Source organism: Trachypithecus francoisi, unplaced genomic scaffold (assembly GCF_009764315.1).
Source record: "Trachypithecus francoisi isolate TF-2019V2 unplaced genomic scaffold, Tfra_2.0 Lachesis_group0, whole genome shotgun sequence".
Lineage (NCBI taxonomy): Eukaryota > Metazoa > Chordata > Mammalia > Primates > Cercopithecidae > Trachypithecus > Trachypithecus francoisi.
The window spans coordinates 20,344,952-20,369,096 of NW_022681453.1; the positions used below are offsets into that span (position 1 = coordinate 20,344,952).

The 24,145-nt window shown below is 55.4% G+C and overlaps 1 protein-coding gene across 4 annotated transcripts; it reads right to left on the reverse strand.

Moving 5' to 3' along the window:
* Positions 1–8,807: 8,807 nt before the first annotated feature.
* Positions 8,808–22,613, reverse strand: SEMA3G (semaphorin 3G). 4 transcript variants are annotated; one of them, XM_033209814.1, is made up of 16 exons: positions 20,205–22,610; positions 18,486–18,646; positions 18,298–18,360; positions 17,924–18,043; positions 17,560–17,650; positions 17,317–17,433; positions 17,007–17,152; positions 16,678–16,792; positions 16,498–16,567; positions 16,120–16,264; positions 15,604–15,835; positions 15,417–15,508; positions 14,674–14,715; positions 13,726–13,954; positions 13,293–13,432; positions 8,808–11,857 (listed from the first exon to the last, which is right to left on the reverse strand). In XM_033209814.1, exons 1-16 carry the CDS (start codon positions 20,317–20,319, stop codon positions 11,387–11,389), a joined length of 2,349 nt encoding a protein of 782 aa, XP_033065705.1. In that variant the 5' UTR covers positions 20,320–22,610; the 3' UTR covers positions 8,808–11,386. The 4 variants fall into 4 exon arrangements, with proteins under 4 accessions (XP_033065705.1, XP_033065696.1, XP_033065716.1 ...); XM_033209805.1 differs by having other exon boundaries at positions 17,317–17,436; XM_033209825.1 differs by lacking the exon at positions 18,298–18,360 and having other exon boundaries at positions 17,317–17,436; positions 20,205–22,611.
* Between the last annotated feature and the right edge of the window lie 1,532 nt (positions 22,614–24,145).

Sequence of the window (24,145 nt, forward strand, 5' to 3'; positions counted from 1 at the left end):
TGACCACTCAATCCTATCCTTGCTTATCTGGCTATCCAGGGAAATTTTGTCAGAGCTCTACAAGTAACAGGAACATTTTTTACTTGTGAGCTTTCATATAAAACACAATATTTAACCCATTCTAAAGATTCAACTCTTGCAGTGACAATTCATAACTGAAAGATGCTCCCTAGATTAAGAGTTTAGTTCTAAACCTAGAGTTTCTGTAACTTGGGTCACTAGGCATATTAGGGATCTGTGGTAGTATTAATATATTTTCTTAAGGAGTCTATTGTATACTCAAGTGTGAGAAACACTATCTAAACTGAGAGTAATGGCCCCTAACAGTGCCCTCTCGACTTCAGATTCAATGGGTAGAAGGGGAGCTTGGAAGGCGGCAGTTTTTGTCACCCAGATGTCAGCTGCCCTACCTCTGTGTACAGTTGGCGTTGTGGGTACTTGCTTAGCTAACACACACACATGTACATGCATACACACACACACCTATTAACTATTTCTTAAACTCTTTATATTTTTAGTCTCCACTGATGTTAATAGCCTATTTTTATAGACTGGAAACTCCAACTTTGAAATGTTCTATTCTTCATCTGGGCCTAATCAGTCATTCTCCACTAAATAACTGGCTTATTTCTTTTTTCCCTTTTGTTTTTTTTTTTTTTTTTTTTGAGACAGAGTCTGTTGACCTCGTGATCCGCCCACCTCGGCCGCCCAAAGTGCTGAGATTACAGGTGTGAGCCACCGCACCCGCCACCGTGCCAGGCCTCTTTTTTCTTTTTTTTTACTTTTTCTTTCTTTCTTTTTTTTTTTTGAGAGGGAGTCTCACTCTGTTGCCCAGGCTGGTGTGCAGTGGCACAATCTCGGCTCACTGCAATCTCCGCCTCCTGGGGTCAAGCGATTCTCCTTCCTCAGCCTCCTGAGTAGCTGGGATTACAGGCACATACCACCATGCCAGGCTAATTTTGTATTTTTAGCAGAGACAGGGTTTCACCAAGTTGGTCAGGCTGGTCTCGAACTCCTGACCTCATGATCTGCTTGCCTCAGCATCCCAAAATGCTGGGATTACAGGCATGAGCCACCATGCCCAGCCCTTTTTTTTTTTTTTTTTTTTTTTTTGAGACAGGGTCTCACTCTCTGCAGTGGCATGATCATGGCTCACTGCCCCGACCTCCCTGGGCTCAGGTAATCCTCCCACCTCAGCCTTCCAAGTAGCTGAGACTACAGGCACGCACCACCATGCCTGGCTAATTTTTTAAATTTTTTTTTAGAGATGAGGTTTCACCATGTTGCCAAGACTGGTCCTGAACTCCCGGGCTCAAGGGATCTGCCCACCTTGGCCTTGTAAAGTGCTGAGATTACAGGCGTAAGCCACCACACCCAGCCAGCTTCTTTCTTAAATAGGCTTTTAGTTTAGAATAGTTTTAGACTTACAGAAAAATTGTAAAGATAGTATAGAGTCCCATATATCCCAAACCTACTTTCTCCTACTATAAACACATTAGTACAGCAAATTTGTCACAATTAAAGAATTAATATTGATACATCATTATTGACTAAAGCCCAAATTTTATTCAGATTTTCTTGTCTTTTCTGTTCCAGGATACCACATTGCATTGTGTCATATCTCCTTAGGTTCCTCTTGGTTGTGACAGAGTGGCAGACTTTCCTTGATTCTGAAGACCTGGATAGTTCTGAGGAGTACTGGTCAAGTATTTTGCAGAGTGTCTCTCAACTGGGATTGTTCTGATGTTCTTCTCATGATTAGACTGGGGTTATGGGTTTTAGGGAGGAAGACACAGATGAAGTGCCATTTTCATCACATCATATCAAAGTTACATAGTATCAGCATGACCTGTCACTACTGAGGTTGACTTTGATCATTTGGCTGAGGAAGGTTTTGTCAGATTTCTCCACTGTAAAGTTACCCTTTTCCCCCCTTTTCTTTTCTTTCTTTTTTTTTTTAATTTATTTTTTATTTTTTTGAGATGGAGTTGTACTCTGTTGCCCAGGCCGAAATGCAGTGGTACAATTTTGGTTCACTGCAACCTCTGCCTCCCGGGTTCAAGCAATTCTCCTGCCTCAGTCTCTAAGTAGCTGGGACTACAGATGTGTACCACCACACCAGCTAATTATTTTTTAGTAGAGATGGGGTTTCACCATGTTGGCCAGGCTGGTCTCGAACTCCTGACCTCGAGATCCACTCACCTCAGCCTACCAAAGTTCTGGGATTACAGGTGTGAGCCACTGCACCCAGGCTTTTCCTCTTTTCATACTACACCTTCCAAAAGGAAGTCACTATGTGGAGCCTACAGTTAAGTAGGGATTTTTATGCAACTCCTTGAGGATGGAGTATCTACATAAATTATTTGGAATGGTTCTGCATGGGAGATTTACCTATTCTCTCCTGCTCATTTATTTAGTCAATTTTTTTTTTTTTTTTTTTTTTGGTGAGATGGAGTTTTGCTCTTGTTGCCCAGGCTGGAGTGCAGTAGTGCAATCTTAGCTCACTGCAACCTCCGCCTCCCGGGTTCAAGTGATTCTCCTGCCTCAGCCTCCCAAGTAGCTGGGATTACAGGCATGCACCAGCCACCATGCCCGGCTAATTTTGTATTTTTAGTAGAGACAGGGTTTCACCATGTTGGTCAGGCTGGTCTCGAACTCCTGACCTCAAGTGATCCACCCGCCTCACCCTCCCAAAATGCTGGGATTACAGGCGTGAGCCACCGTGCACAGCCTGTTCAATCATTTAGTATGGACTCCTGGACATGTATTTGATACTTTGGGTTACAATGTAATAATACTTTATTTTGTTGCTCAAATTGCTTTCACCATTGGGTGTTCATGTGTCCCTTTCACACATCCCCATCACTGTGTGTTTGGTTTGGTTTTGTTTTTGAGCACTTTTTTACTTTCTGGCACAACAAGATGCCCCAAGCTCATCTTCTTTTAAATGCCTGTTTCATTACAAACACATGTTTAAAAATTTTAGGCCGGGCGTGGTGGCTCACGCCTGTAATCCCAGCACTTTGGGAGGCCGAGGCGGGCGGATCACGAGGTCAGGAGATCGAGACCATCCTGGCTAACACAGTGAAACCCCGTCTCTACTAAAAATACAAAAAAAAAAATTAGCCGGGCGTAGTGGCGGGCGCCTGTAGTCCCAGCTACTCGGGAGGCTGAGGCAGGAGAATGGCGTGAACCCGGGAGGCAGAGCTTGCAGTGAGCCGAGATCACGCCACTGCACTCCAGCCTGGGCGGCAGAGCGAGACTCCGTCTCAAAAAGAAAAAAAAAATTTTTAATACCTATTTTCATAACTGATGTGTCTTAGAATTAATTACTGTTTCATAACTTAGGAGCTGGGACAAATTAGTTCACTTAGGATAGTAGAAATAGATGTTAAATAAAACTTTCCCAAAACACCTGCTCCCCTTCCTCTAATCGTTACCTTTACAGGAACCATAAACTAAGGCCAGAAACCTCAGAATTTTCTTCAACTTCCCTCTCTGCTCAGCCAACCTCTTTCTTGTCAGTTTGACTGGTTTTCAAATGTTTGCCTTCCTCTCCTTCCCATTGTCAGTGCTCAGCTCAGACTTTGGTGCCTCATAGGATGGGCAGCAAAAGTCTTCTGTCTGCATGGTTTCCTGTGTCCACTTGCTTCTCTGACACATCCACCCTTTTCCCTTCTGCCAATTACCACAAAACATCTGCTAACTCTTTGCTCAGGATGGCCCTGCTGAGACTGGCATTCAAGACCTTCTACAAATAGGGCCTTCCATAGCTGCATCTCCCAGGACACCCCACCCACAGGCGTTCTGCTCTGGCTGCCTCAGAATACTGGGCCCTGGGCCTGGGGTTCTCAGCCTGGAAAGTCCTGGCATCCATCTTCAGCCTGTTAAACACAGCCTAAGGGCTACTTCTTCATCTCTAGGCACTCTTACTGGCTCTATTTGTACCCCCTGTTATAGCCCATGTCATTCTCTGTCTGTCCTATAGTTGTGGGTCTGTCTCTCCTGCTAGATCAGAAGCTCCTTATCGGCAGGGACCTGTCTGTCTTATTAACTTTTCTTCCCCTCATGATGCCTGGCCCAGGACTCCACGTTCAGAGGCAGTTTAATGTCTACAGAATTGATGGATGCTCCACACCCCGTATTCATAAGCCTGTGTTTTGCTGCTAAACACCAGAGGGCACTGTTAGCATGTTGATGAAGACGATTATGACGACCGCCCCCCCGCCACCCCCGCAGACCTGGAAGGCTGGAAATGGCTTATGAAAATCTTGCTTCTGTTTTAGGATTGCATGAGACTTATTGCACCTCAATTGTTCTAAACACATCTGTTTGAATTTATTCGTGAGGCACGTTCCAGTTGGGATTAGAGATGAGTTTGAAAGCTACTAATGACGGTTCCCCCTCACAGGTCAAATCCTCAGACAAGACCTCTTTCATAGTCTCTCCATATCCAAAGTGGCTCTCCTAACCCACCAAAAATGTCTCCCAATTACTCACTGAGAGGCATCCAGCTGCCCTCTCCTCCACCAAAAATGGCGACTGTCAGTCCCAAGGGGAATGTGGGGCATGATTCTATTCCTTTTCTGCCCCACCCTCCTCCCACATGCACACATGCACAGGTACATGTCCACCCGAATGCACACTCACTGACATCAGGATCTCTGGGTGGTGGCTCAAAAGCTCTAGCCTCTATGGGTGGGGTGGGAGGATGCTGTGAGAAGCAGCACCTCCACTGGCCCTGACCCCAGGGAGACAGCATCAGTTTCCCATGTGCCCCCAGTCACAGCATCATGGGGGCCCCCAGGTGTGAGAAGTCTCCCTAGTGAGCCGGGCGCGGTGGCTCACGCCTGTAATCCCAGCACTTTGGGAGGCCGAGGCGGGCAGATCACAAGGTCAGGAGATGGAGACCAATGTGAAACCCCGTCTCTACTACAAATACAAAAAATTAGCCGGGTGCGGTGGCGGGCTCCTGTAGTCCCAGCTACTCAGGAGGCTGAGGCAGGAGAATGGCGTGAACCCGGGAGGCGGAGCTTGCAATGAACCGAGATCGCACCACTGCACTCTAGCCTGGCGGACAGAGCGAGACTCCATCTCAAAAAGAAGTCTCCCTAGTGACTAAGCCAGGAAGCTCCATTTCAAAGAAGCTGCCTATTTGCAAAGGTGTCATGGCTTGTACATTTTTCCAAAAAACGACAGAAAAACTGAAGAACTGATTTTTTTCCCCAAAACAAAAAACCCTTGCCCTCACTTCTCCCTAGCAAACCTGCTCTAATCCTGGGATCCCTGAGCAATGTGACAGCATGAGGTCCAGATGGAAGGGGTAAGCCCCAGGAGCCCCTTCCCCTTGCTTTTGGTGTAAACTGGCTTCTTGACCCTGCCCTGCACACACCTCTAATAAACAGGAAGGCATCTGCGCCATTAGTATCCATCCTTTCCAGAGCATCTGAGACCTGTCTGGACCATCAAAGCCATCTCCAGCCCCCGGGAGCATACTGGAGGAGACACCAGCCTTGCCAAAACAATTCTCCATTGTGTTCTTCCCCTTAGAAATCATGGGTTTGTAAACAGCCCCTTACATTTCGACAGGTCCTGCCCTGGCTTTGTGCTGGTGTGTTGTTTTTTCTTCCCTGAACAATGTCCTTTCCAGTAGGGCCAGCCGTTCACACCATTGTCTGAGACCCTTGGACTACAGGAAACATCACCAGATTCTTATCAGCTGGGGGCAGCAGTAGGGGGGTGAACAGATGAGATCATGTCCACAGAGCAAGTGGCTGGTGTACCACATCATTCCCCTATGCCTTCATCTGTGAGAGCAGAGCCCGCCTCGCCCTCCATCAATCTGGGCTTCATGTGTCCTGAGTCCAGTCCCCTCCATTTGGTGGTAGACACCTGGACTCTGTTCCAGGCCTCTGTTGAGTCACTTTGGAATCCTATCAGCCCGCAACTGTCTCCTTGCCCTGGTCATTCTTCACAGCAGTGAAACAGGCCCTTTCGGGTGGATTAGGGGATACTCTGGTCATCATCCTCTCTGGGGTAAAGAGGTCAAGACTGGTCAGCTGAGTCCTCCCATCAGCAGTGTCCCTGCATGCAGGCTATTAGCTAGCCACTGGAGGCCTGGCCCAAAGACAGCCCCATATCCCTTACATGGCCTCCCTGGAGACTCTGCAGCAGCCCTCGTCCTCAGTGGAGAGTGATTTTTTTAAAGGCTTCATGAGGAACCAGGAGTTTCCTTAATGGAAATCCAGCAAGGAAAGTGAAAAGCTTCATTAGGACGCAGTCTCTAAGGGAGAGGGGCCCAGTAGTGGTACCCACAGCAAAGGCAGCCAGGGACTGGGTAGTGAGAATGGGCACAGGGCCACAGCTGCCTTGCCTCGTCTCCTGTACACCCGAGGGATGGCTGAGTATGGAAGGAGAGCCAGGGTGGGGCCCAGCAATTCCCAGGCACCTTATCAGATTTTTATTTATTATTTATTTATTTTTTGAGACACAGTCTTGCTTTGTTGCCCAGGCTGGAGTGCAGTGGCATGATCTTGGCTCACTGCAACCTCTACCTCCCGGGTTCAAATGATTCTCGTGCCTCAGTCTCCTGAGTAGCTGGGATTACAGGTGTGTGCCACCAGCTAATTTTTGTATTTTTAGTAGAGAAGGGGTTTCACCATGTTGGCCAGGCTGGTCTCAAACTCCTGACCTCAGGTGATCCACCCACCTCAGCCTCCGAAAGTGCTGGGATTGCAGGTGTGAGCCATCGTGCCTGGCAACCTTTTCAGATACTGTGTCCAAACCTAGCCCTACCCACTGTCCCTCTCTCCAAGTTTAGAGTCTTAGAAGACCCTGGGAATTTGTTCTTGGTGTATGTTGAACTTCCTTCTTGTAGAACCCACTGCAATCCAAGACTTAGGTGAGGCTGGGATGGGACCTTAACTGGGATGGAAACTGGGCTATTTCTGAGCAACTACCTCCTAGCTCTAAGATGTGGTTGGCCAGGGGCGCCTCTGTTTGCTGGATTTCCAGAGGCATGTGAGCCAGGCTTCTGGGGCCCACCTGGCTGGAGCTGCAGCTGGACCCCCTGCCAGCCCATAAAGAGGACAGCCTGGCGGGAGGTACACCAGGTTCCTGGGGGCTGCTACCTGACCACTCTTCCAAGCAGGGGATTCTAGGGCTGTCTAGGGCCTGACCCCAAGCTTAGCCAATGAAAGAAAAGCCCAGGAGTCACTTGAGAAAGTGGAAACTGCTGTTTTCCTCTTATTCTGACTCCTCCCTGCCCCCCACCTTCTTAGAAATGATTCTGTTGGATGGCAGGACAGCCACAGACTAGGGGTGAATGCTAGCCCTCCACAGAGGACCATGCCAGACATAGGAGGGGCCAGAAGTAGGCTAGGTATGGGAAGACGAGAGATGGGAACAGAGTACAGTCCAGGCCCAAAGGGCAGCAGATTGGCCGCTTGGCAGCCCTGTCCTGGGGTAGCAGAGTCTACTCCAGCAACGGTCATAGGAAACCAAGATGTGGCTATTTCATCAGAAGGCTGGGGCTTCCGGAGCCTACAGGCTGAGAAGGCAATTACTAATTAATCAAGCTCACATGTTAAGGGAGGGAATTAACCTAATCAACATTTTTCCAAAATATGTTATTCAAAATGTTAGAAACATGAGATGTTAGCTGCTCCATGGGAAAAAAAGAGAGAACCAAATGTTTTGGAAAAGCACATAGCACATAGTAGGCATGCACATTAGCAAGAGATCATCACAGGACTTCTCAGGGCCTTCACAGGGCAAGCCAGCAGGCAGCATTTCAGCTCTGTCAGGGCCAGAGGGGCAGAACACGGGGACCACGAGATCGTGGAGGGTCCCATGGGATTATAGTTATCTCTTGGAACCACTGGGCTAGTCTCATTCTCTAAGCCCCTTTCCAGCTCTAAACCTGTTTGGGAAGTCATGGAACAGAGGCCCCAAGAACAGAGGAAGCTTTAGACACAGAGGAAAGAGCTTTGAGAAGACGAGAGAGAGGCTGAAATCACTGAGGCAGGAAATAGGGCTTGAGATGGGAGGGGGAGGTGGCGTGGACCAGGGAGGGGTCTGGTCCAGAGGGGTCTTCCGGGCCACCCTGGGGAGAGTGGTGCATGAGGGAAGAAGGGGGCTCCAGAGCCCGCCTTCACACACCCCTCCCAGCCCAGCACACTGTGCCAGGTGGGTGCCTTGGTGACACTTCTCAGTCAGAGGTGATGATGCTTCCTGGGGTGGGGTGACAGGGTTTCAGGCTCCGTCAGGCCTAAGTGATCGTGGAGGGTGCAAGGAACAAAAGGAAAGGCCAGCTCCAGGGCCCGGGCTGCAAGATGAGACTTATGACTGACCTGTTAAGACCCCTAGTCTACAGCATGGATTGAGGGACCTGCTCAAGCAAGAGGCCCAGGGAAGTCTCCCTGGCAAGGTAGGGTTATGACCCTTCAATCTTCCTCCAGCAGCAGTGGAGTCTGCTCTTTGGGCTGGGATGTTGATGTCACTAGGGAGTGGGAGCCATGCCCAGACGGACCTCCTGCAGTGTGCCCAATAGGTCAGATGTTCGGGGCCTCCCCTCCTTTCCAGAAACCACAGCCCCCACAGCACAGCCCCAGTCCCCCAGCCATGAGGACTTAATATCCGTTGGTATGTGGCTTGGGATGAAGGCAGGAACCATGCCAAGTGTCACTGTGACAAATGTCAAGTGTTATTATGAAAAAGGAGCAGAGCTGCCTACATGCCCAGCTGCCCTTTGCCAATGTTTTTTTTTCCTCTTTTGGTTCAAGATCCTCCTGAAGTCCCAAGAAGGTCAGTCTTACAAACCCACAGGCCAGGATGTTCCTCATTTAATGAGCAATCTCGGCTTCATAGACAAAGCCCTCTAACTCCTTCCTTCCCTGATACCCATCTTCCTCCTTTCTAGAAAGCACCACCCAGTCTCTTTCTTTAAGTCCTTTTCCAGCTCTAAAACCTGTTTGGGAAATCATGAAACAGAGGTCACTCAGGGTGACCTTCTTTCTCATGCAGTGGATGGGAGGGCTCTTCATTTTCAGCTCATGTGCGTGGCATCAGTCCATTTAGTACAATACACAGATACACAGTAATAATATAATTACATGGTGCAAATATTAACTTCATCTCTTTTCTTGTAAATTCGGCTTTTCTCACCAGAGCTCAGGGGCAGTCATGACAACAGTAATTACAAGAAATATGCTCTGAGAACAAAGAAACCACAAAGCCCATCTCAATATACAAATACAAAAATAGAACTCGCACATACAGGGCGTTTCCAGGAGTTAGTAGCATACAGTACCATGGGTGGGGTGCGGTTGGCAGAAGCTGTCCACTTTTTCCAAGTGCAGGTGTTCGTTGCTGAGGACCTTGTGCTCCTCCTCCCTTCATTTTCTAGAGTAACTTCCCAGAGAACCCTGCCTGGAGCCTGCCAAGCCAGAGTCCAGCCTAAAGGCCCAGAGGGCTGTTTGTTTCTTTCTGGCCTCCCTAGGGTAGAGGGCAGAGCTGGCTGCAGCTCTGACACCCTTTCTTGGAGCTCCACACTCTCTCCTCCCCGCGTTAATCCCCTCTGTCTCCCCTCCCTTCTGCTCTTCAGCCCCTATCCTTTCCTCCTCTCCTCCTCTGCTTTGACCAGCTGACCTCCCAGCAGACAGCACTGCAGGCTGGAAGGCTTCTCAGGGCGTTGATAGGTTAATCTCTGCTTCTGGTTCATTTACTACATAGCCAAAGGGGAGAAAGGAGGGGGTATTTCAGGTCCCAGTTCTCTGGAGGTGCCAGGGGTAGGGGAAAGATAAAACCCAAGGCAGTCTGGGTTTGAGTTTCCGTGGGGCAGGGAACCCTGTCTTGCTTTTTATCTTTTTTTCCCCTCCTTTCTTTGTCTTGGTTGTTTTAATGGAGAGAATCTCAAACCCGGTGGTCTTATCTCTTTCCAGTCAGTTTTGTGCGTCATGAATGTGTTCATGTGCAGGCTGGGAACAACTTTTCATTTAGTCCTCCTCCTCCCCTCTGTGCTCCCCAGCCTGAGAAACTGCTGATGGCAAAAACACCTCCACTACGTGCCCAGGCAGAATGCATCCTTGCCATCCGATCTTTACCCCCAAGAATCAGCAGGACTTACACTTCGTTTTTTTCTCTACCTTGTTTCCCCCTTAAAAGAAAAGCAGTCTTCCTAAATCCATTTAGCATAAAACAGAGGTTCCAGAGATGGAAACACTGGGTCTTACAGGTGGCTTCTGAGCTAACTGATGCCATCCTGAGTCCTTGTGGTCACCTGTTCCTGCTGGGTCCCACAGTCTATCCTAAGGGTCTCCTGCCCTCTGTCCATCTCCATATCCTCTCAATCTTCTGCCTCCCTGGCCCTGATTCTGAGGACTGCAGGGCTCACAGAGCCTCCACATCCCCAGCCTCCAGGGCTGCGGCATGCTTACATCACCCTGGGAAAGACAGCCCACTCTTCCCGCCTGCACCCTTCCCCAGCTCCCCCGCCCTATCTCTAGTCCACAGACACAAGGGACAATAATCCCCCAGAACCCACCCCTCCCCACTCGTGGGCGTGGAGAGCCTAACAGTGGGGAGGGGGTCCTCTCAGGAGGGGTAGGTATCCCAGCAACCCTGGCCTGGGGAAAGGAAGTCAGGCTGTGAGATGCCCCCACCTGGTTTACAAAGTGAAGCCTGAGCCCTGACCAACCCAGATCCCTGGGGACTCTAGCAGTCCATGCCTCTAGATTATCTATGCCTCTCTGTGATTCTCAGATGGAGAAGAGGTGGTGGGCAGTGGCAGAGAGCCACCAAGATATCATGGCACGACAGGAGGGGAGGTGCATTGTTGCTCCACCTTCCTAACACCTCCATGTTCCCTCCCCACGTCGGTCAGGTAGGCTCTTCTTACGGGATGCTAGCTTAGAGGCCATTTCCACCCTCCTCTGGCTCCCTGAGAGCCTGCTACCGGGACACCCCCTAGACCCACCCACACACCCACTCTGAGGGTCACTCAGAATGGCCATTGTTCTGTAGGCTGGGAAAGAACCACCCAACCCTCTTGCCTCTGGGCACACCCGGAAATGTGCTCCGGAAGCCAGGCCATCTCTGAGAACAAATGGCAGATCCCTTGGGGCTGCCAGTGGCCAGAGGGTGCTGGCTCCAGCCAGGTCTGAGAGCACAGAGAGGGGCAGGGAACAGGCCTCAAGCACCCGGCCCCTCCATCAGACCCCAGTCTTTTCTGTAGGTGGCCCAATAGCAGTGTGGGGGCAGAGACACCCGTCTCTAAGAGGCAAACAGACGTCCTGACCCCCTCTGCCCTAGCCAGGTGGGTGGGAGATGCTGGGAGCTGCTAGTGAGCTCCCCCAGCCCATCCTGACCACCCTTCCTCTGCCTGCTTCTACGTGGCCTCCACCTCCCGGGGCGTCCGATTGTGCTCAGCATGCACCCGGCTCTTCATCTTCTTGCCTAGCTCCAGCCCTGCCCAGCTCTTGCCCTTGGCCTGCTTGCCCCGGCTCCGGCTCCGGAAGGAGCCTGAGCATTCCATGGTGCCCCTGCACCACAGGCGCTCACAGTACTCATCCACCCGGGGCAGGTTGGCAAAGCCGATGAGCTGCAAGATGTCCTTGTACCAGGCCTTGGGTCGGGTGGAAGCCAGGCCTCCCTGGGCTGGGGGCTCCTCTGGCTTTGGCTCCGGAGGGAACACGTTGTCCAGCTGTGAGGCCACAATCACCACCAGAGCCAGGCGGACCACAGTCTGGGAGAAGCCATGCTCCAGAGTGGTGCAGGTGTATGTGCCCGCATCGAAACGGCTGAGCCTGCGGAACAGCAGCCCTCGCTCCATGTGCAAGACTCGCTCGTCCGTCTTCACCTGCCAGGCAGGTGGGAGGGCGTGAGTGGGGTGCGAGGTGGGAGTGTACCATCAGCTTCTCTGCCCCAGCTTTTCTGCCATCCTTGGGGCCCAGTGCCTGGCTACTTCTTGCCCTGTTCTCCCCTTCCCAGGAGAGGACCAGCAGCTTGGCAGTGTGGGCCTCCTCTAGACCACGAGCTAATTCAGGTGGGGCCTCACCTTCCCATAGCCCAGGAAGGAGCCTTCTCAAGGATTTTACTGGCTGGTTTCTCCCTTAGTCAGAGGACACCAATCTTGGCCTCAGAGGGCCCTGGCACACATTCCCAAGGAACAGAGGGGCTAAGATGTTATCCCCTTAGCCCTTCTGGAGGGACCATCCCATCTACAGGCTTTTCTCAAGGGAGGGGCTGTGCCCCTGGGCCCAGGACTAGGCTTCAGAACCTCCCTATGCTGCACACATGCACATGCACGCGCGCGTGCGCACGCACACACACACACACAGACACACACGCGGCCTTCCCATCCTGGTCTGAACACTCCCCCGACGGTGCGAGCTGACAGCCCCAGCCCAGGGTGGGCTGAGCGCCCATCACAGCGTGGGAAGTGGGAGTGCCATTCTGATCCCAGCTGGCCTCTGGCCTGGACCCTGTGTGGGCTTTAGTCTGCACATCTGTGTGTTGAGGGTGGATTGCTTGGGCCGTTAGCTAGCGTTGTGAAACACCATCTTGTTGCTCCCCTCCTCCCCTGGGGAATCTTCTCAGTGCCCAGCCCAACAGCTGGCCCAAGGCTAGCCTCCCCCAGTTCCCAGGCTGGAGGGAGAGCCCCTCCTGTAATCAATCCACTCCTGCCCCTCCCCTTCCCTGCCCCAGCCAATGCCTATCCTCAGGCCCCAGACTTAAGCCATCCCTGGGATTGACAGACCTTTCCGGATGGGGGAGGAGAGGGTCTGAGCAGACAGCTGGACTCCAGGGAGGAAGTGTGGGGCCAGGCTTTGAAGGTGGAGGGCAAGGACCAGTGGTTAGGAACCCAGAAGGTTCTCTTCTGTTGTGTGTGTGTAGCATAGGGAGGTTCTGAAGCCTAGTCCTGGGCCCAGGGCACAGCCCCCTCCCCTGCCTGGGGCAGAAGAGAACCAAGAACCCCTGGAGAAGAGAAACCTTCAAAGATGAGCCATGTGTGTAAACATGGAAGACTTACTGGCCAGCCCAGACCCTCTTCCCTCTCTTCCATCACCCACCCGCCAGACTGGGGGAGTTCCAGCCACACCTGGCCTGGGCATTCCCAGAAGGCAGACATAGGGCACCTCCATCTAGGCACCCCAGGAGCCTAATACATACTTTTCTTAGGTTGATCTTGGCAGGTTCTCCCCAGAACCCCTTTCTAGGGCTCAGGTCTTGGGGTTCGGGATGGGAGGTGACCTCAGGACATGGAGGCTGGAGGCAGGGGTCTCCTCACTCACCTGGTCAGGCCCCTCATCCCCTGGCCTCTGCAAGAGCCAGTGGACAGCAGCCTGGGGAGACTTGGGCAGGCACTCCAGGAAGGTGCTGTTGTGCTCCGTGCCGTAGACCGCGGTAGCCGCCACAAGTCCCACTGCCTCCCCTGGAGAGAGGCAGAGGTTGGCTCAGCTTGGGAACTATGGGACCCAGATCCCACCTGACACCACAGCTCAGAAGCCCCACTAGTATGACAAGAACTTAGGCATCCATGGATCCCCAAGCCAGCCACTGTGTCCAAAGGCCCTGCTTCCATGCACTAGCAGGAGCTACACAGAGAGGGAAACAGGACTATCCGTCATGACAAGACCATTCTGAGAACACACTTTGCAAGGGTGGAGCCAAGCCACAGGGGTGAGTTCCAGCCCAACCTGGGCCCTCCCACCTGCCACCACTCACCTTCCTGGCTCTGGCCCAGGCACTGCAGGACAGGGTTGCCATGCCGGATGTCCTGCCGGCGGAACCGGCGCTTGCCGAGGCTGGGGCGGTAGTGGGTACAGGAGACACCATCCCAGGCACAATATGGGTCCCGGGCTAGGCAGCACTCTGCACAGGCAGTGCCGTAAGTCTCACACTGGTGCAGCCGCAGCTGGGCCACACCCAGCCGAGAGCCCACATACAGCATTTGCTGAGGAGGGACAGAAGTAGAGCCTGAGGTGAGCCCAGGCTTCGCCCACACGCAGCCAGGCTCTCAGCCCCTTGGCTTCCTGAGACCCCTGCCACTTGCAGGAAGTCTTCCAGAACCTCTTGGATTCATTCAAAAAATAAAAAAGTGTTTATCACCCACCTGCTGCATACCAGATTCTGTGCCAGGACACAGAAGGGATGGAGGAGAACCAAGACCTGGGATGTTTTCTGTAAGGGACTTCTCCAGGCCCTCCCAGCTGCTGACCTTTGCCCTCTATCCCAGGGGCCTTTATCCTGACTTGTCCCTGACTTTAGAGGTGCACCTTGCTTTAAGCAATCCTTGCACAAAAGTTAGGATTTGCACAAAGATACACTGAAGCAGATAAATATGGGGAGATGGGTTTTGCCACTTGGCAAATATAGTAGGCCTCTAAAAAGTGGCCTTGTTGGACTTAACATCTGGATTTTGTTTTCAGGCACACTTTTGCCTCCCTTAGGAACTGGGCTTTGTGGCTATCCCCTTATCTGGACACAGCCCCACTTACTCGGTGCTTCCAATGCCCACTGGCCACTTGTTGCAGGGGCTAATTAGGCCTGCCTCAGCACAGCTTTCCCCAGACTACAGTGGAGCTTGAGGAGGCTACGGAGCAGGGGCAGAGGAGGAGGCTGTGGAGCAGGGGCAGAAGAGGGGTCCAAGAGGAGGGTGGCAGCTGCTCTTACCCTTTTGACAGAGATCTCCATTTCAGTGATAGGTGTTGGCACCTGGGGAAGGAGAAGGGTCTCAGCATGAGTGGGGTGGACCAGGACCTGTCACTGCACCCCCGCTTTCAGTCTCCTCCAACCCTGGGGTGGGAACCACCTAGCTCCCAGGCTGGGTCTTGCACTCCTTGGCAGCTAAGGCTGCACAGTCTTTCCCAGACAATGGGTTACAAGAAAGGCCCCCTGGTCATGGCTGGCCTCCAAGCAGGAGGCTTGGCTGAAAGCACAGAGCTAGAGTGTCCCCTCTCTCCGCTTGTTCCCCAGCAATGAGGCAGCTGTCCTAAATTACCCAGCTCAGGTCCAGGAGGTACAACAGGCCCCCAAACACAGACGATCCCCTTCCTGAGTCTCTAGAGGGGCCAAGAGAACATCTTGGGGTCTCAACCATCTCCTCCTTGCAACGTGAGCCCAACAGGGTTTTGCAAAGGGTTGCTCCCCTTGACCATCCCTCCTAGCACCCCAGGCACTTTCAGCTCACAGGCTGTAGCTCTGGGCCTCCAGTCATTCATAAGTGGCTGCAAGGCCTCTGCCACAGCAGAGGTGGCGGGGGCATCTCTTTCTGCACCCTCTCCCCAGCATCCTGCCAGCTGCAAATTCAGTAAAGACAGGCTGGCTCCCTACTGAGCTTGCTCCTGCATCCCTGTAGCTAGGCTCAGACCCAAAGATGGGGCTTGGAGGGACCCTTCCATCAGCCCCTTGCTTACCTTAAACACCTGGAGCTCCTCCAGAACCACTTCCTCGGGTTCAGCTGAGCCCCCTGCCTGGAGGGCGATGACTTTGAGCACAGAGCCTGAGTCTGGGGCCAGGGAGGAGGGGTCAGCGGGACAGGAGGGGACAGCCAGGGACCCCACACCCCTCTCCAGCCTGGCCACTCTTGCTCAGCTGTCCTACCAGTCCCCAGGAAGATGACATCATAGGTCCCATCCTCTGCCTCCACACGGTCCACCACGATCTGGTGCAGCTGCTGGGCCAGGTGGGTCTTGACAAGGACAGGGCGGCCATGCTGAGGCCGCACAGGCCAGAACATGAGGGGGTGGGCTCGGGCAAACTGCAGCACCTCATCTGGGTAGTCCTTGGTGCTGCCAAAAGGCCGCCCTGGCTGCGCAGTCATCTTGCTGGGGCACTGTGGGCAGCAGGGAAGGGAGGGCCTGAGATATCCTGAGACGGCACACACACCCCCACCACCAGTCTGTTTCCACCCCAACCAGGGCAACCTCTCTCACTGCAGGAGGGCTCTCCTTTCCCACTACATCCACCTCACCCCACCCCACCCAGGCCCTCTGGAGCCCAGGCTCAGCCAACGTCCGCTGCTGTGGGGGTGCATGGGGATATGGGGCCACTCCAAGGAGCCGTTCCCCACATCTGCTCAGAACTCGATTCCCTGGCCTTACCCCAGGAGATACTCACCACGCCAGGGCGGGGGAAGGGCACCTTGCCCACATAGGGCCCCCACTGGTGCTGAGGCCCATCTCGGTGGGCAAAGGGCCCATTGAAGACCTCCCAGATGTCCGCCATGTGGTACACACAGACGGCGAAGCCCTGGAACACAGCACTGCCAGGGCACACGGGACAGTTAGGCCAGAGTGGCCATCAAAGACAAGAAGGGGACAGCCTGGTTCCATAGGCAGGACAGAGGATAACAGTGCCTGTGCAAGCAGAGACACCAAAAAGCAAAGACCCCAAGGCAAAGGCAAAGAGAGACTCAGAGAGTACAGTCATAGGTCACAAAGACAGGGCCCATGGCAAGGCCAGGGTGCTGGGTGCAGGGAAGCTGGGTGTGCCCACCTGACAGTGCTGAACAGCGCATACACCTCAAGGCTCTTCCCGGCCTTGGGCCATAGCAGGAACACGTCCTCTGGGGTAGAGAAGGGAGCACCAGTGTCATGGCCACCGCCAATGCCCTGACTCACCAGCTCTCAGCCCTCCCTAGTCCTCAGCCCTAGACCTGCTTGGCCAGGCCCTCACCTAGCTGGTCAAAGTGGGTCTCGGCACCACCAGGGCCAGGCACTGAGCAGACCAGCCTGGCCTTGAGGAAAGTGCTCCATTTGTTCACCAGCACCCGCTGGCCCCCGGCATCATTCTGCAGGATAAGGGGCCAGCGTCAGCCTTGGGCCCCACGAGGATGGGTCCCACCATCCATTCTTGCACCCTCACCCACTCGGGGAGAGGTATGCATGTCAGCTTTGAATCCTTGCCTCAGTTTCCCTACTGCTGGCCAGGGGTCGGGGAGAAAGGTCTGGGAATGGGAGAGTGCAGCGGGGACTTGAACCTCACCACCCCTTCCCAGCTCTCACCACGCAGACGCGGCCCACGCGGCTGACAGTGACATAGTTCGAGCCACCATCGGGCGAGGGGACAGTCTCCGAGAAGAAGAAGTACACCTTGTCATTGTCCTGGTCGGAGTTCTCAGGGATCCGGGCGGCCATCACAAACCGGGGTTCTGGAAGGGCGATGGGGTCATGCTGGGTGGAAACGCCCCACAGGGCAGGATGGGAGCAGAACCCAGTGGGGCGAGGAATGGGGCAGGGGGCTCCCACTGGAGGCTGGTGTCCTAGCCGGGAAAGTAGCCTCTTCCCCCCTGCCAGTTCCAGGGGCAGGCCTCACCGTGCAAGAGGCTCTGGTCAGAGTCAGAACGCAAAGCTGGCCGAGGACCTCCGCTTCGGAAGATCACGGCCTCTCGCCCCAGGAAGTCAGCGGTGAGACCCGTGTACAGCTCCCCGCCTGGGGTGGGGGTTGGGGAACAGTCAGGGGAGGAGGCCCAGGCCCAGCAGCCGGGTCCCTCCCTTCTCAGTGACATAGGCCAGCTGCCACCTTCCCTGTTCCCACCCTGGCCTGGGCATCACCCACCTACGAAGGTGCTGGCAAAGGGACGGCTGGGTTCGTGAGGGCACCGCCCCCGGCCGCTTTCCACACTGCCGGGCTCCAGGTGGAGCACATGCTAAGGGGAGGGAGAGGGCGGGAGGGGCGTCACCTGGGAGACAGGCGCCAGCAGCCCACTCCCAAGCAGGAGCCCTTGCGTGCAGCTAGAGAGTGGGGGCGGGCGGAAGGCGTCCTCATCCAGGGCCCCTCTAATGGGGTCAGCTCCCCGACACAAAGGCGCCTTTCAGGCCCCTGCCCCTCTGTCCCTACTCAGGCTCAATGGGAACGTTCAGGCAGCAGGGAGGAAATGTCACTGCCTCCCAGTCCCTTGTGGGGCCTGGCCCAGGCTCACCTCCCCACGGTGGCCCACTGTGATGAGGGCGCAGGTGGGCTGGAAGGCCCCAGTGCCACAGGCTAGCAGGTGGGTCCGGTTGTGAGGCTGCAGCACCCGCACGAAGTTGGCACACTCTGTCTGCGGGGAGAAGGAGCGGGTGGCTGAGGGGTGAGAGGGGGTGCTCACCATCTCCTTGGGGCCCAAGGCTCAGCCCTGTCTGGCAGTCAGCTCTGGGGAAGGGGGTGGGTGTGACAGTCCCAGCAGACCTTCAGAAGCCCTCAGGATCTGCTCCAAATGCCCCTGGTAGAGGCACCTGGGGCGTGGCCACAGACTATCCTGAAGGTCAGGGCAGGGTGTCGAGTTGAGGGGCCATGCCTCCCGACAGCACTCACCAAAGGATCTCTTCCCTTTTGAACACACTCCTCCCTCTGTCCTGGCTGCGGCGGCCACAGGACCTGAAACACAGCCTGGCTGACCTCAGGTCCTCCCCTGATCTCACAGGCTCAGTTTCCCCATCTGGCCTCCCATCTGGAGGTGCCCAGCTCTCAAACAGACCCTCTTCCCTGCCAGTCCAGCTCACCTCCCGGGGATCTGGCCACGCCTGGTCCAGTCGCAGAGAGTAGAGGGCGTCCAGGCCACCCAGAAAGAGGCGGTCCCGGTACTCATCTAGGTACATGGCCTGGAGGTTCAGGGAGCCCCGGGGGCCCAGAAAGATGGCAGAGCGGTTGGCAGACAGGAGGTCTAGGAGGGAGTACAGGAAGGCAGATCAGGGCCATGGCTCAGCCTAGTTCCCCAGCCAAGGAGTGGAGGTGGAGGCCCTGGCTGAGCATCCACCCCCGACACACTCACATCTGGAAAATGTTTCCATCCACATGGTCCTGGAAGGTTTTTGGACCATGGCTCCTGGGGACAGGTGGGACGGGAGGCTCAGAGCCTCCCACCCGGCCCAGCCTACCCTAGGACCTACTTCCCACCCCTCCATTCCTTAGCCCTTCATCGTGCAGCTAACATCTTCCCACTGTCCCATCTGTGCCCTACCCAGTCCCCAGGGAAGATGGCCCCAACCAGCAGAAACTAGAGCAAAGTGCTGGAAGATCCTGGAGGAAGGGCGGGAGTCTTTGCAGGCCGCCTGATTCAGCTGGAGGGTGGGCCAGCAGGCGAAATTGTTCCCAGCAGAGGGGACCAGAGGGCAGGTATGGCCAGGAAGGGCTCCCACCTCCAGTCCAGGGATGTGGCCGAAGAGAATTTTCCCCCCATAGATGTTGGCCATCCTGGCCCCAGAGATGAGAGCCGGGAGCTGTCTGGGGACATTGGTCCCAGGAGTTGAGGATCCTGAGGTAGGTCCTCTGGGCTTGGCTGGGGAGGGGGAGGCAATGGGGGCAGTAGGATGCGGTAGGAAGGGGGCACTGGCCACCTTTGGGATGGCCCAGAGTGTCCTATGCCTTCCCTACAGAAGCACCTCCACCCAACACCCATTCGACCCCCAAAACTCATCAACAGTCTCTTCCGGGAAGCCCTCCATGGATGACAGTACCTTGGGGAACTTTCCCTATTTGGGGCTTTTTCTAGTAGTCTGACCTCCCGCCAAAACCACAGGTCCCAGAAGAAGACCACATCCCCTCAGCCTCTCCAGGAAGGAGCAGTGTCCCCCACCAGACCGGGCTTCCCAGTGGAAGGTGGTCACCCCTCTGGTTTCCTTAGGAAGGATCTGCCAAGAACCTGTCTCAGGGGCCTTCCCCGGGCCCGTCCGTGGAGGCCTGAGCCGGCTCACATGTCTAGGGTAGAACACAGGAACCCCCAGGCTGGGATGGGCAAAGAGGGGAGGTGAAACTCCCCCCGGGCTGAGGCACTTCTTGGATGGAGGAGCACATGAAGAAAGCCACTCTGGGAAGTGGGCTGCAAGGGGTTCCTCCCCTTCTCTGTGGCCCCAGGACCAAGGGATAGAATGCTGCCCACTCTCCCATTGGCCACCCTGGGCAAAAAGTGCCAGCTGAGCCCAGACAGACCCTTCAGCCCCACCCTTTCTGTCCGTCTCCCCTGCCTGGTCCCTTCCTCTGTCCCCTTCCCATCTTTATTGAGTTATCTCGGGGTTTCCATCTGTCCCTTTCTCAGCAGTCCCCCTCAGGTCCCTCCCCACCACCCTGGTCCTGTCTTCCAGGACCTGCCTCCCTCCCACTCCCCTATAGCTGGCCAGGCACCCAACAGCCCAAGGCACCCAAATAGGGCACATGCACACAAACAGAGCACATGCACACAAATAGAGCACATGCACACAAACAGGGCACGCAGGGGCTGGTACCTCGGTAGGAGAGCCGCAGGCGGGGCACACTGGGGCCAGGGCTGGGGCCGGAGCTACCCCCATGGAGCAGGAGGCCCCCTAGCAGCCAGCAGATGGCCCAGGCCGAGGGGGCCATGCTGGGGAACTGAGGGCACCGCTGCCGCCTGCCTGCAGAGCCGCCCTCTGGTCCTGCTGGCCGCCGGCTGTAGTTTGCTCTGCTGCCACCAGGCCACCACTTATAAGGCAGTGGCTCCACCCAGTCCTGGGCGGGAAGAGGGACGGGGGAGAGAAGGAGGCCGGGGCCTTGCCGTCCACCTGCCACTTCTCCTTCCACCTTGTTGGCCCAGTGCAGGACTTTGTGTCACACTGGCCAGCTCTCCATTGGGAAGACCTTCCCAGCTGGGGCATGGGCCATGTGTACAGAGATGTCCACAAATACAGGTCCTCAGGCTCCAGCAAAGTGACAAGTGGGGAGAGAGCCTGGAAGGGAGATCAGGGATCAGAGGTCGAGGTTGATGCGCTGGGTAGAGGCCTAGCTGGGCTCTGCCTTGTTCTCTGCCCCTCCACTGCCCACAGCAGAGACCTTCCAAACTGGCCCTGCCCCAATTCCAGGATGTTCCAGCCCCCTGAAGCCTCGGCCAGACTCTCCAGCTCCCTTGGCTAGGGGTGGGGGGGTCATTCCTAGCCCAAGGGGCACCGTGTCCTAGGCCGGTGTTTGAGGTCTGGCAACACTTCACAGAGCCTGCAAGAGATGACTGCCCAGCCTCTTCCACCCAGGCCTGTCCCCATCTGGCTTCCAGCCACCCCAGCCTCTCGCCACATCTACAGGCCCCATCTCAGCTCACCAGGCTTGCTTTGGGGTAGGGGACAAGGGCATTAGGGGACCCCATGCTGAGGGAACCTCCCCTTGCCCTGCCTCCCTCAGGCCTCCAGTACGTCCAGAGACTCAGGGTCCAGAGCTTCACCAGGTCAGTGATGGTTCTTCCCAGGGACCCCATACCCCAAAGGCCCTGCAGACACCTGTGCTCTCTCAGAGCTCACTCCCCCTGCCCTGAATGCTGACTGGGCAGCGGGGGCGGGGGGCAGCACAGAAAGCCACAGAAGAGGGCCAAAGGGGAAACGGTACTGAGAACCTGAATCTGGGGTGAGTGACAGGACCTCCCCATGCTCCCTCCTCCAGAACAGTTCCCACCTCACCCCACCCCAGGACCCTACACTCAGAACCTGAGGCCCTGGGCACTAAAGAGATTTTAATTTTGAGCTGGAGTTTGAGTTCCCAGGATTCTAACAACTCCTGCAGGTTGGGCCTCCCACATGGACTGGCCTGGACCCTCTGGGACCTTGGGGGGCACTCAGAGAGGGAAGGACCTGGCCTAGGCCACAGAGCAGGCTGAGAATGGGTCCAGCTCAGCCCTGCCCCTTCCTGGGACCCTCCTTTGCTTCTGGGCCTTCTTGGGAATATGGGGACCCCACCCTCCTCCCCTACCTCAATCCTGAAATGGAAACAAGCTGGCTTCTTGGGTCCTAGAGACCTACAACTCTGCCTCCCTGTCTCCATCTCCCTTCACTCACACAGGCAGCCCCTTGCCCACCTCCTTCAGCAGGGGGCTGGCCTGGAGGTAGACAAGGGGCTGCCCAGAGAGACCAGTGATGGAGCTCAGCCCAGCCCTGCCTCTGGCCCTGCTAGAACACCTTGGCCAAGGCCTTTCCGTCTCTGGGTTGTTCTCTGCCCCTACCACTGCCCACAGCAGAGACCTTCCAAACTGGCCCTGCCCCAATTCCAGGATGTTCCAGTCCCCTGAAGCCTCGGTCAGACTCTCCAGCTCCCCTGGTTAGGGGTGGGGGGTCATTCTCCTCCCAGATGGGGAGGGACCTCCTCCCCCCAGGGCCAGGGATCAGCCATCCTGGGTGTAAGCAGCCTTTATAACCTGATGAGTGGGCTTGCGCAGGGGCTGCTGTCAGGGTGACCATATCCTGGGACCCTGGGGTGGAGTGCTTCTGCCTCAGTTTCCCTGGGGAGGTGTGGCCAGCACACTGCCCAAGTTCGGGCCAACTTCTAACTGGAGACTGAACCAGGCAGCCCTTCAGCCAGCATGTGACCAACAGCAGCGGGCAGGTGGCCCAACACTCCTCAGCCTGCCAGCCCGCCATAGGGTCTCAGCTCAGCCAGACGCCCAGCAGGGGCTGCAGGGAGGCCTGGGTCGACTGGAGCAGGGTATGGGGGCAGCCTACTCCACACTGGGGAAAGAGCCTGTGGCAGGCTGGGAGTCTGAACTCTACTGTTAACGTGTGTGGCCTCAGTCAGGTACTCTCCCTCTCTGGGCTTCAGTTTTCCAGGCTAGGGGGCAGGGGGTAGGGATCCTCTCTAAAGGCCCCCCTGCTTGCCAGCTGCAAGTGGGAAAGACCCCAAGGGTGCCCTGAATTCGCGGATCAATGGGCCCAGACACAGGTATCTTGTGCCATCTAGTGGACAAAGAAGGAACTGCATGAGGCCCCCAAACTTGCTGCGTTGGGATAGCAGGGCCATCCAGCAGAAACGGCAGTCTCTTGAGGTCGCTAGCAGTAACCAGGCAAACACAATATAAAGAAGCAGGAGCAGTGGAAGATGCTCCAGTGATTGCTCTTGATGGAGGAAATCAAGGGAGGCTTCATGGAGGAAGCACTATCCAAGCAAAAGCCCAGAAATGGAAAGGATGCAGCAAAAGAGGCAAAACTAGATGATTCATGTAGGATGCAAAATGCCATGTACTGGTGGGAGATGGTGAGCTGGCTGATACCTATGTGAGGTGCGTGTTCATGCAGCAGGTGCCACTGGTGGGTATGTGGACGGTCACAGCCCAGCCTCTCCCAGCCAGAATTCTGGGGTGGGCATGCCTGGAAGGAATGGATGCCCCCAGTCCCCTCCCCACCAATTTCATGGATGGGACAGGGATATTAGGACAATGTCATGCCCCCTCCACCCCCACGGACCTCCAGCTGCTTGCAGAGGGTGAGCCCCCCCGCTTCCCATCAGCCATCCCTCACAGCTCCTCCCTCTCCACCCCAACCCTCCCATAGTCTCCTCTGGGACTTCCATCTGCAAGCGGGGCCATTCATCTTCTCCTCCTGTCCAGGACTTGTCCCCCTCCCTGCCACAGCTGATGAAGAGAGAGCCAGGACATGGCAGAGCCCTCCTTCCCCCACTGCCCCTTCCTGACAATCCTCACTCCCTTCAACCCGAGCACACATGGCCCTTGTCTGAGGCAGCAGCCTGCCCCCAGAATGCACCCTCTCTGTAGCTGGCCCAGACACTCCTGTTTCCTTCACAGAGGGCTTAACTCTCTTCTCCCCAATCCCATTGGCATCCCACATCCCCTGGGTACCCCCCCTATCTCTTGGGTCACTGTCTTCCTCATTGTCATGGTCCCCTCCCCCTACCTCAGCTACCCACCCTCCAGGTCACTACCAATAAGGGCATGACCTTCTGCCTGTCCATTTGGAACATCTCTTCCTCTGGACATCACCATCGGCAGCTCAGCGCCCCCACTGCCACATCTTTCACTTGTTGAGGCCCATCTGCCTGCCCCTCCTTGCCTTGAGCCTCCTCTTTCTCGCTGTACAGCTTGCACCTGTGACTAGCTCTAGACCCGGGCCCTGGCAGACACTGTCCGGGGCCCAGTAGCGACTGGCCTGCTGCAGAGCTTCCCTGCATCTCACATGATCCTTTTTTTCCTGTTTCACTGGGTTGATACCCCAGCATACAAGCCATTCCCTTACCCCTTCTTAAACAAGCTTCCCTGGACCCCACATCGCCCCTCAGCTTAGGTCCCTTTCTCTGTTCCCTGGGTGTTGCCCACACCCGCCATCTCCCCTGTACTTCAGCTCACTCCTGTCAGGCTCCCACCCCTCTGCTCCACGGAAACCCTCCTGCTCAGGCGGCCGAGGCCTGGAGGCCTGCAAGTTCCCAAACCCTGGGGCCACCA

Bases quoted from the DNA above. Each gene is read 5' to 3' on its own strand.
- SEMA3G (XM_033209805.1), bottom strand. From the start codon at position 20,319: ATGGCCCCCTCGGCCTGGGCCATCTGCTGGCTGCTAGGGGGCCTCCTG. The intron at 15,836-16,119 runs GTGAGTATCTCC...TGCTGCCCACAG, and splicing joins CCTTCCCCCGCCCTGGCGTG to TGCCCCAGCAAGATGACTGC. The intron at 13,955-14,673 runs GTAAGAGCAGCT...GTCCCTCCTCAG, and splicing joins TGGAGATCTCTGTCAAAAGG to CAAATGCTGTATGTGGGCTC.